This window comes from Odocoileus virginianus, chromosome 1 (genome assembly GCF_023699985.2).
Source record: "Odocoileus virginianus isolate 20LAN1187 ecotype Illinois chromosome 1, Ovbor_1.2, whole genome shotgun sequence".
Taxonomy (NCBI): domain Eukaryota; kingdom Metazoa; phylum Chordata; class Mammalia; order Artiodactyla; family Cervidae; genus Odocoileus; species Odocoileus virginianus.
In genome coordinates this window covers 1541576-1553715 of record NC_069674.1, presented here as the reverse complement: position 1 = coordinate 1553715, position 12140 = coordinate 1541576, and the positions used below count along the sequence as shown (strand labels likewise).

At 43.6% G+C, this 12140-nt stretch overlaps 1 protein-coding gene across 5 annotated transcripts in view; it reads right to left on the bottom strand.

The window, feature by feature from the left end:
- The window catches only part of LMBR1 (limb development membrane protein 1), a 131549-nt gene extending 122050 nt beyond the window's left edge, over positions 1 to 9499 (bottom strand). For 4 of the 5 annotated variants that reach the window (XM_020888735.2, XM_020888734.2, XM_070479426.1 and 1 more), the window contains exon 1: positions 9328 to 9480. In XM_020888735.2, coding sequence (XP_020744394.1) covers positions 9328 to 9393 — 66 coding nt within the window. In that variant the 5' untranslated portion in view covers positions 9394 to 9480. Of the gene's footprint in view, positions 1 to 9327 lie in introns of all 5 variants that reach the window. The other variant, XM_070479586.1, reaches the window with a different exon arrangement.
- Positions 9500 to 12140: the final 2641 nt, after the last annotated feature.

Genomic DNA, 12140 nt, shown 5'->3' with positions numbered 1-12140 from the left:
TTTCAGATTCTATACTTTGTTACAATGCAAGTCATGAGCAAAAAGCTCTTTAAATCCATTCTGAAACCCGTTTGAGAAAACACAAAGGAAGGACAGTGTTATCTGTCCTCCTGGCTCTTCTTCCCACTCAGAGCCATTCTAACCACACAGCCTCCCTCCTCCTGAATCCCCACAAACCCCTCGTTCACAAGTTGTAGTACAGCAATGATTTCTACTAAATGCTTCATGGAAATAAAACTTGTCTCCTAAATCTCCTAAACTATGTATAATATAATATTTAATATATTTTAGGCATATTGGAGGTACTAACACAAATAGGAACGATCTTGACAATCTCCTGAATCCTGCTGACTGCCTTGATAAATAGTTTTAAAATAAACTGAGTAAATCACACTCCCTTCCCACTGCTAATTCCTCAGCCTCAATCAGGTATGATCAGGGAAAAGGGAACACACTCTGAATTGGATGAAATTTGAGAGTTTAGATGAGACTGGACTCAACTGTTCAATATGTGAAAGTGACTATAAAGCTGTAAGATGAGCCCCAAGTTGTCATCGGGGGTACGGTACAAAGATCCAACAGAGCACCGCTGCAAGTAGCAGGAGGAGAATATTCAGCTTCTTTATAGCTGTTTCCTGGACAGCATGTTACAAAACAGAGACATCACTTTGCCGACAAAGGTCCATATAGTCAAAGCCATGGTTTTTCCAGCAGTCATATATGAATGTGAGAGTTGGACCATAAGGAAGGCTGACCACCAAAGAATTGATGCTTTTGAACCGCGGTGCTGTAAGGAGATCAAACCAGTCAATCCTAAAGGAAATCAACCCTTGTAATAACCCATAATAGGCTTCCCTGGAGGCTCAGGGTTAAGGAATCCCCTGGAGAAATGACAATCCACTCCAGTGTTCTTGCCTGGGAAATCCCAAGGACAGAGGAGACTTGCGGGCTACAATCCGTGGGGTTGCAAAAGAGTCGGACATGACTTAGTGACAAAACAACAACAATGACCTAATAATGGAAAAGAATGAGAATAAGAAAAGATAGATATAACTGAATTACTTAGCATTACTAACTGATTGAAACTAATACAAGATTATTGTAACCTTAATAGCATTTTCCCCTGCTTTTTTGACTATGAAAATTGTATTTTCATTTTGCACTGGGCCCCAAAACTTAGGTAGCCAGCCCTGGAAAAATCTGAAAACACGGAACTTCCTGGAGAGCAACTACAGAATATGAAGGAAAAAGTCCCCATCACCTCGTTCTTTTAAGATCTAGACATTAAGTTAACAAAGCTACATCAAATTCTGTTAGTAACTAGAACTCTGAAACTGGCTAGCAACTCACAGCCAGGTACTCCCAGCTAGGACTTGATGATTCTCCCATGGAAAATAAACAACTTCAAAGAACATTAGCATCAGAGAAAGCCACGCTATGACCGTAATGGATAAAGAACAAATAAGACCACTCTGTAGTTACGCCTGAACAAAGACAGAAAGTGTGAACCCTGTCCAAATCATAAAAGTGACGGACACCCCTAACCCTGGCCGACATGAATGACTCGCATCTTCACCAGCTGCAGCACGAGCCTCACTCTGTGTGCTGCTGCTCAGTCGTGTCCAACTCTTTGCTCCTCCATGGATTGCAGCCTGTCAGACTCATCTGTCCATGGAGTTTTCCAGGGAAGAATACTGGAGTGGTTTGCCGTTTCCTATTCCAGGGGCTTTTCTTTCTACATATGATCTATTAAGAGGTACAGTCATAGGGCTTCCCTGGTGGCTCAGTAGTAAAGAATACACCTGCCAAAGCAGGAGGCACAGGTTTGATTCCTGGTCTAGGAGGATCTCACACGCCTCAGGGCAACTAAGCCCGTGTGTGCCACACTATTGAGCCTGTGCTCTAGACCCAGGCAGCTGCACCTACTGACCCCCGGCGGCAGCTCCTGAAGCCTGTCCACCCCAGAGCCTGTGCTCTGCGGCGAGAGAGCCACTGCAATGAGAAGACGGCACCGCAACTAGAGAAACGGCTCTGCAGCAAAGACCACGCAGCACAGCCAAAAGTAAACAAACACATGTTTCAAAAGATTAATCTGTGCACCTGAGGTCCAAAAGAAAAAGGAAATAAAAAGACAGCAAAAAAAAGAAAGGAAATGGATCATTACCACCTCACAGTGGCAGCTAAATGTGACCATTTTAGTAACTGACAAGAGAACTCTGAGATATTCATAATATTACAAATTCATAATACTAATGTAAGATTATTACATGAGCTTTTAAAAATTAAATACTATACCACATACAAAAAATTAACTCAAAGTGGGTCAAAGAGCTCAAAAATATCAGTTAAAACTATACAACTCTTAGAAGAAAACATAAGGGAAAATCTTCATAGCACTGGATTTGGCAATAATTTCTTGGATAGAACACCAAAACTACAGACAACAATGACAAATAAATAAATAAATAAACAGGGCTTCAACAAAATTTAAAACTTTAGTCCACCAAAGAACACTAAAAATAGAGTAAAAAGGCAACCCATGGAATGGAAGAAAACATTTTCAAATCACAAAGGGATTAATATCCAGAAAATATAAAGAACTCCTAAAACTCAACAACAAAATAACCCAATTCAAAAATGGGCAAAGGACTTTAGATAGACATCTTTTCAAAGAACATATACAAATGTCCAAAAGCACATGAAACAATGCTCAACATCACTAACCATCAGGGAAACACAAATCAAAACCATAATGAAATAGCACTGCACACCTAGTAGGATAACTATTACTTTTTTTTAAAAAAACAGAAAACAACATGTGTTGGTGAAGATACAGAGAAACTGAAACACTAGCATATTACTGCTAGGAATGTAAAATGGTTCAGCCACTGTGGAAAACAGTATGGCACTCCTCTAAAAATTAAACATAGGATTACCATGAGATCCAGAAATTCAAATTCTGGGTAAATACCTAAAAGAATTGAAAGCAAGGCCTGGAACAAATATTCATACACCCATGTTCACAGCAGCATTATTCACGGTAGCCAGAAAACAACCCAAATGTCCCCTGATGGATGAACGGATAATCAAAACAAGGTATGTACACACAATGGAATTTTATCCAGCCTTAGAAAGGAAGGAAATTCTGACACATCCCTCAACATGGATGAAACCTGAAAACATCATGCTAAGTGAAATAAGCCAGACACAAAAGGACAAATATTGTATCACTCCACTTATATGAGTTACCTGGAATAGTAAAATTCAGAAAGACAGAAGGTAGAATGGTGGTTACTGGGCGCTGGAAGGAGAGAGGAACCAGGAGTTTCTGATCAAAGGGGACAGTTTCAGTTTGGAATGACGATCAAGTTCTGGAGAGGGATGGTGGTGATTCCAACAATGCAAATGTACTTAGTGTCACTGAACAGCACACTTAAAATGGTAAACTCTAAGTTATGTGTATTTTATCTTTTTGGCAAAACAAAAAAAGTTGAATAATTTAAAGAACTGGCACCATGGCAGTCAGAGAAGAAAACTAACAGGAATCCAAAGTGGAAAAGAAGTGTAAAACTGTCACTATTTGCAGATGACATGATATTATGCATAGAAAATCATAAAGATGCTGCCAGAAAACTATTAGAGTTCATCAATGAATTAGTGAAGTTGCAGGATACAAAATTAACCCATTACTGGCCAGGGAATTTTTGCAGAAACTAATGCCTGTGGCCGGCAATTTTTCTTTTGGCCAGTCAAAAATTCTGTTATTTCACTAACACTTTGCAGGTTATTACAATCAATAGTTACACCTGACACACCGGTAAAGTCTTCTAACTTTCATGAAATGTTTTCTTTAATTCACAATTCTATAGAAGCAAAGGCTCATTCTCTCCATCGTCATGAATTTCATTTTCACTTTCCATATCAGAATCAATCACTGAGGTTTTCTGTCTTTTTGTTCATCCAACATTCACATCATCTGAATCAGAACTAAACTCTGAAGAATGATCATCTTCTGAGGCACTAATATATATATTGCTTGAACAATCAGAGAAAATATCTGCATAAAATTCACTGAAAAATTCTTCACTCAAAATTTTGCAATGCGTCATTTTTGAAAATTTTACGTTAAACACACAGTTGGAACAAAAACCTAACAAAGCAAAATGTGAATGATAATGACAATCATTAAGTTGTATAATGAACTCGTGATTAATTTTAAGCTCCAGCAACTTTGCACAGTGATGTTAATTGTGTGTGTGTGTGTGAGAGAGAGAAAGTCAACCATTCGTGTCCGACTCTACAACCCCATGGACTATGCAGTCCATGGAATTCTCCAGGCCAGAATACTGGAGTAGGTAGCCTATTCCTTCTCCAATGTTAATTATATCACTCTCTAAAAACCTATCAATACATCTCCAGTCAATAATGTTCAGGTAACAAAAGATATATTACTGTATTTCCAGTTAATACACAGAAATCTGTTGTATTCCTGTACATTAACAACAAAAGATAGAAATGAGAATTAAACACTTGGGAATAAACCTACCTAAGGAGGCAAAACACCTGTACTCTGAAAACTATAAGACCCTCATGAAAAAAGTCAAAGATGACACAGATGGAAAGATATACCATGTTCTTAAATTGGAAGAATCAATACTATCAAAATGACTATTCCACCCAAGGCAATCTACAGATTCAATGCAATCCCCATCAAATTACCAATTTCGTTTTTCAAAGAACTAGAACAAAAAAATTTTTCATTTGTATGCTAACACAAGACCCCCAAATAGCCAAAGCATTCCTGAGAAAGGAAAATGGAGCTGAAGCAATCAGACTCTTTGACTTCAAATTATACTACAAAGCTATAGGAATCAAAACAATATGGTATTGGCACAAAAAAACAGAACTATAGACCAATGGAACATAATAGAAGGCCTAGAAATAAATTTATGCATCTATGGTCAGTTAATCTATGACAGAAGAGGCAAGAATCTAAAATAAAGAAGAGACAATCTTTTCAATAAGTGCTGCTGGAAAAACTGGACAGCTACATGCAAAAGAATGAAATTAGAATATTCTCTAACACCATACACAAAATAAACTCAAATGGATTAAAGGGCTATACATAATAAGGCTGATGCTATAAAACTATTAAAAGAAAACATAGGCAGAACACTCTCTGACATAAATCGCAGCAACATCTTTTTGTATCCACCTTCTCGAGTAATAAAAACAAACAAATGAGACTTAAAAGCTTTTACACAGCAAAGGAAACCGTAAACAAAATGAAAAGATAACCCACAGAATGGGAGAAAATGTCTGCAAATGAAGCAATGGACAAGGGATTAACCTCCAAAATGTACAAAGAACTCATGGAGCTCTATATCAAAAGAGCAGACAACCCAATCTAAAAATGGGTGTGCTCAGTTGCTCAGTCATGTCTGACTCTTTGCAACCCTATGGACTGTAGCCTGTCAGGCTAATCTGTACGTGGGATTCTCCAGGCAAGAATACTGGAGTGGGTTGCCATTTCCTCCTCCAAAAGATGGGCAGAAGATCAAAATAGACATTTCTCCCAAGAAGACATACAGATGGCCAAAAAGCACATTATAAGATGCTCAATATCACTGATTATAGAGAAATGTACATCAAAACTACATTTATGCACCACCTCACACTGATCAGAATGACCCTCATCAGAAAATCTGCAAACAGTAAATGCTGGAGAAGGTGCGGAGAAAAGGGCACCCTCCTACATTGCTGGTGGGTTATGTAAACTGGTGTGACCGCTATGAAGAGCAGTATGGAAGTTCCTTAAAAACTAAACATAACAGTACCATATGATCCAGCAATCCCATTGCTATCCAAAGAAAATCAGTTTGAAAAGACACATGAACCCCAATGTTCACTGCAGCACTATCTGCAATAGCAAAGACATGGAAGCAACCTAGATATCCATCAACAGGGGAATGAATAAAGAAAATGTGGTGTATATATACAGTGGAACACTGCTGCTGCTGCTGAGTCGCTTCAGTCGTGTCCGACTCTGTGCGACCCTGCAGATGGCAGCCCACCAGGCTCCCCGTCCCTGGGATTCTCCAGGCAAGAACACTGGAGTGGGTTGCCACTGCCTCCTCCACAGTGGACTGCTACTCAGCCATAAAAAAGAATGAAATAATGCCATATGCAGCAACATAGATGGACCTAGACATTATCATACTAATTGAAGTCAGGAGAAAGAAAAATATCATATTTCACTTATATGCTGAATCTTAAAAAAAAAAAGATACAAATGAACTTATTTACAAAACAGAAACAAACTCACAGACTTCAAAAACAAATCTACTTTTACAAATAAATGAAAAAAAAATTGGTGACAAGTCCTGGAGAAAATCAAGCATTTATACTCACTCTAAATATGAATACTTCAAGAAAGGAAAACCAAAGATTGGAAATTCACTAAGCCTGGTCACTGTCTGCACTGGTTCTGCAGCAACAGAGTGTATCTACCATCCAAGGGTCCTGGACCAGGAGAGGTAGGGGTGAGGAGGAGCAGAACTAAGGAATTCTAGAATCAGTGTCAAAACTGAGTTGTTTCTAGGATAGTGGACAAAAAAAATAAAGCTCCTGGCTACTGAAATATGGGTACTTTTCTCAATCCAAATAAAAGAATATCTGGTTAATCTAAAATACAGCCAAAACAGACCAATGGAACTGCATGGAGTTTGAATTAAATCCCACAAATATACAGTTACTTAATTTGTGATCGGGCTTCCCGGGTGATTCAGATGATAAAGAATCTGCCTGCAATGCAGGAGACCTAGGTTCAGTCCCTGAGTTGGGAAGATCCCCTGGAGAAGAGAACGGCAACCCACTGCAGAATTCCTGCCTGGAGAATTCTAAGGACAAAGGAGCCTGGCAGGCTACAGTCCATGGGGTCGAAAAGAGCTGGACACGACTGAGTGACTTTCAATTTGTGACTAAGATCATAAATACTGCTGAAGCAATTGGACATCCAAGTGAGAAAAAAAAATACAACTCCTACTTTATAACATACACAAAAAATAAATTCCAGATGAACTGTAGGTTTAAATAGGAGGTAGCTGTTGTTTAGTCGCTAAGTCGTGTTCTACTGTTTGCAACCCCATGACGGGACTGCAGTACGCCAGGCTCCCCTGTCCTTCACTATCTCCGGGAGTTTACTCAAACTCATGTCCCTTGAGTCAGTGATGTCATCCAACCAACTCATCCTCTGCCGCCCTCTTCTTCTTTTGCTTTATATTTTTCCCAGTATCAGGGTCCCCTCCAATGAGTCAGCTTTTCGCATCAGGTGGCCAGATGATAGGAGGAGTAAATCAATACAGCATTTAGAGAAAAGCACAAGAGAACATCTTCATAACCTTGGAGTAACCAAAGATTTTTTCAAACAGGACATAAAAAAATCACTAGTCATAAAAGAAAAAATTCTGATAAAGTGAACTATATTAAAATTAAGAATGTATGCTATTAGATATCATTAAGTGAAAAGGAATCCACTGAATGAAAAAAAGACTTCCTATATACCCACACATATATATATACATATATATGACTAAAGGATCATATCCAGAAACACAAAGAACTCTTGCAAATCGCTATTAAAAACATAAACACGTTTAAAAATGGGGAAAAGACCTGATGACTCTTCACAAAAGATTTCCAAATGGCCAAAAAAAATATGAAAAGATGCTCAAATTCTTATCATCAGGGAAATGAAAATAAAATCTTTTGTGCAATAAATACCATGACACTTATCAGAATGGTTAAATTTTTTTTTAATGCTAAGTATTTGTACAGATGAGAAGCAAATCACACCTCTCCTACAGTGGCAGTGGAAGTGTAAATTGGTACAACCCACTTTGGCAAACTACTTAAAAGTATCTACTAAAGATGAACAAACCCACAACCTATAATCTAAAAGTTCCATTCTAAAGTACAGACCTAACAAATGCATACACACATTCACCAAAAGCCATATACAAGAATGCTGGTAAACAGAACCTGAAAACAATAGAAGCGCCCACCAACAGTAAAATAAAAATGAACTATGCTAGACTCACACAACTACAGCATTATGGATGAATTACAACCACATACAACACAGAGGAATTTACACAAATGCTGATGAGTGAAAGAAATCAGACACAGAACAGTGCATACCATAAGGTTCCATGTATGTTAAGTTCAAAACGAAGCTCATCTGTTAAAGCCAGGACAGTGGTTCCTCTTGGTGGAACAGAGGAACCAGACAAGGAAACCGGATGGGCCTCTGGGATGCTAGCCATATTGTTTCTCAGTCTGTGTTTCAGGACTACAACAGTGTGCTTAAAGTGCTTCAGGCTGGGCATGGGTGCTTATGTACTTCTGTTTATTTCAGCTTCAAGTCACAAACTAAATATGCTGTATCAGAGTCCACCGGTTCAGACGTTTTATTTCTTTATTTCAAGGTATGACTTGGCAGAGTGTTCTCAATTTTCTAGATCAGTAACTACACAAACTAGGCAATTCTCAACCAGCATTTTCCACCTAAAACCAAGAGACTGACTGAGTTTGAGAGAAAGTAGTTAGAAGAAAGAAGAGGTAAACACAAATACACCCAAATTTACATATTTTACATTGTTATAAAAACACATATACACACAACCATAAAATGCTCCAGTGCAAACAGGAAAAGGTGAAAACATCAAAGTAGGTTGCTAAGGCCAAGCCTGTTTCCCGACCCCTGGTAGCAGCACAGAAGGACAGGGGACCAACAACGGATGACTCCCTTCAGATGCTGCTTCCAGGGCACAAAGGACTTCTGCTCGGGGCCCTCAATCCCATCGACCTTGGGTCTTCACACCCAAACGTCAGGTTTCGGAAAGGTGTGTGCTAACCAGGAAGAGGGAACCCGGCCGGGCTAGGAGACCAAGCTCGGCCCTTGCCCGGCGCCTGCGAGGGCCACCCAGGCCCTGCCGGATACCCGACCGCACACTTGCCTACCGTGCCGGGCCACGGGGCTGCGGGCCACGGCTGCGGGATGGTCTGCGGGGCCGTGGTCCACCGCCGGGAGGGTGACCGGCCCAAGACGAGCCCGGGGCGAGCAGGACGCAGGTGGCACCGAAGCACTCCCGGGGGCGGACAGGTGACTAGACGGAACCGCGCCAGGATAGCGAGCAGGCAGGCGCGGGGGGGACGCAGCCCGGGGAAGAGGCGCGCCGCGGGGACCCTGAGGGAGGGGGGGAGGGCAAGGGAGGAAAGGTGGGCGGAGGCGGGGAGAGGCCGACGAGGCGTGCGGAGGGCGCTCACCGTGGACTCCCGCACTTGGCTGTGGAAATGCTGCTCCCGCGCCGACACCTCGTCCTGCCCTTCCATCCTCCTTCATGCCCGCCGCCTCGCCGCCCGCGCGCTCCGCCGCACCATCGCCTACCGGCTCGAGGGGCTGGACGGCCGCCCCGCCGGCCGGGACGGGAGTGGGCGGGCAGTTGACCGCTACACTGACGGTGACCACAACCCCGGCTGCTGCCACAGCCGCCGTCTCAACCACCGCCTGAGGAAAAGCTGCTCGGTCTGCTGAGGGCTGGCGCCTCGCGGGCCGGGGCGGGGCGGGGGGCGGGGCTTGACGTCAGAGGAAGGCGCCGCGCGTCAGAGGAGAGAGCCGAGGGCCCCTGAGGGGGGGCGTGAGGCCGGGGGCGGGGCCTGGCGGGTGGGACTTGGGGCCACGCCCCTCGCGGGATCCCGCAAATTCCCGCCTAGAGCCCCGCGAGGAGCTCGCTGTTGGGGTGGGGGCTCGCGTGAGCGCGAGCTAAAGGGGGCGGGGACGGCGCGCCGGGGACGACTCTGTGTGGCAGCTGCAGTCCGCTCCCCTCACCAGCACCGGCCCCGCCAGTTCCCTGGGCGGTGTCCGCTGGGAGGTCTCCGGCGCGAACCGTCACTCCGCCCAAGTAAGTAAAAGGGTCGGAAAGCCCGGAAACCTGGCTTCACTGGATCTGACCAGCGGTCGGGCTGCCACTGGCCTTGGACCTCACCACCGGGAAGATGTAAATAGCCCTGCATGTGCGGCCCTTGCCGGATCGGAGGGCGGGGGTGTTCTCGGGTCCCCCGGAGTCCCTCCACCCAGAAGTTAGTTTGAGGACCCTCCAGGGTTCCAAACAGAGGTAAAGTTAAAAAGTTAATCGCTCAGAGTCGTGTCTGACTCTGTGACCCCACGGACTGTAGCCCACCAGGCTCCTCTGTCCATGGGATTCTCCAGGTAACAATACTGGAGTGGGTTGCCATGCCCTTCTCCAGGGGATCTTCCCGACCGAGGGATCGAACCCAGGTCTCCTGCATTGCAGACGGATTCTTTACCATTTGGCCGCCAGGGAAGCCAATCATCTATAGTCCTGCATGGCAGCTGCAGTCCGCTCCCCTCACCAGCACCAGCCCCGCCAGTTCCCTGGGCGGTGTCAGTCCCCTACGAAAGTTCTCCTCCCGGTACGCAGTCCCTAAGGCCAACAGAGTTACTCTCGGTGCCCCGCTAACTCAGTCGGCTGTATACCGCTGCTTCCGGGGCTGCCCTGGCGGCTCGGACGGTAAGGAATCAGCCTGCAGAGCAGGAGACCCAGGTTCGATCCCCGGGTTGGGAGGATCCCCTGGAGAGGGGAATGTTTACCCACTCCAGTGTTCTGGCCTAGAGAATCCCATGGACAGAGGAGCCTGGTGGGCTACATAGCTACGTAGCTCTCCAGGCTCCTCTGTCCAAGGGGTCCCAAAGAGTCAGACACGACTAAGCCACTAACACACAACAACCACTGCTTTTACACTTGGTTCCGAAGGTCCTGGGCTTAAAACAGTTCTGTACCACTGTGCTCTACACAATTCTGTGTGGTAAAGACACAAGAGCACAGCTACTTGTACCGGATGCACACAAGGAACTGTGTACGCCAGACATATGAACTGACTTACGTGATTGGACATGTGAACAAAGGTTCACATTTTGAAAGTTCACAACTGGAAGGTTCAGATGTAGGGGCCTTACTGTAGTTTACCCCCATTCTGCATTAAATACCTTTTTGTTGTTGTTGTTTTACAATAAAGATGACTTCAAAGGAATATTTTATTTTACTTTTAGATTTTGGGAGTATAAGAAAGCCACTTAAATTGCTATTGCCTGTGAGCTTTTGGCATCTCTAAGAATTCTTAGGAAACGAGACAATCTACAGATTGCTTGCAGATTATTTTTATGATGTACTTATTTTGAAATATCTTTTTGTGATTTTGAATTAAAGTTTTTTTCGTGACTCCAACTCTTTTTTATGGCCCCTGAAAAGCTTCTAAGGCCTTCAAATACTGTGCATAGAATGCCTCATGCCAGAAAATGGCGGTGAGAACTTGGAGAGCATGAAACTTGTCCTGAGCCAGTACTGCTACTACCACAGGCTCATAAGAAACCAGGAACTACTTCCAACTAGTTAAATCCTGTGCACATCTTTATTTTGTATGTCTCAGTGCCCTAAAGAACCAGGGAAAGACAAAGAAGTATCTATTTTTCTGAACACCCAGCTTCTGAGAGCTGAGTTAAATACCTGCCTGAAATAACCTGGATAATTTCTGGAGTAACCTCTCCAAAGCAGAGATTAATGAGATCCAATTTAAGATGTGTGACATTTAGACACATATTCCAGAAAGTCAATACATGTGGCATTTCTGATCTTTCAACACTCCAACCATCTAGACCGTTTAATTTCCTTTTATGCAGCTGTCTGCAGAGGCTCACTTATATTTGATCTGAGTTGTTTCCCTGTCTTTGGTACTTACCACACTAAGACCAGGGAAGTAGACCTCAAAAACAGCCACAAACTCTTCCCTCTACTCTCATCCCTTTGCCTGGTGGCTTTCCCCTCCTCCTAGCAAGAAGCAGAGCCTGTTTTCCACCCCTTAAATCTGGGTGTGAACATGTGACTTGCCTTGGCCAAAGGGACATCAGAAAATAGGGTGCTCTTGAGAAGCGCTTGTGTGTTTGGGCTTGCCCCTCTGACGGCCCCTGGGCACCCTCTGACTGCCGCTGTGTATTATCGTCCTGCCTAGCTGGAGGGGGTAGCCCAGGTATCTCTGTCACCCCAGCTGACACTCGCTTTTCT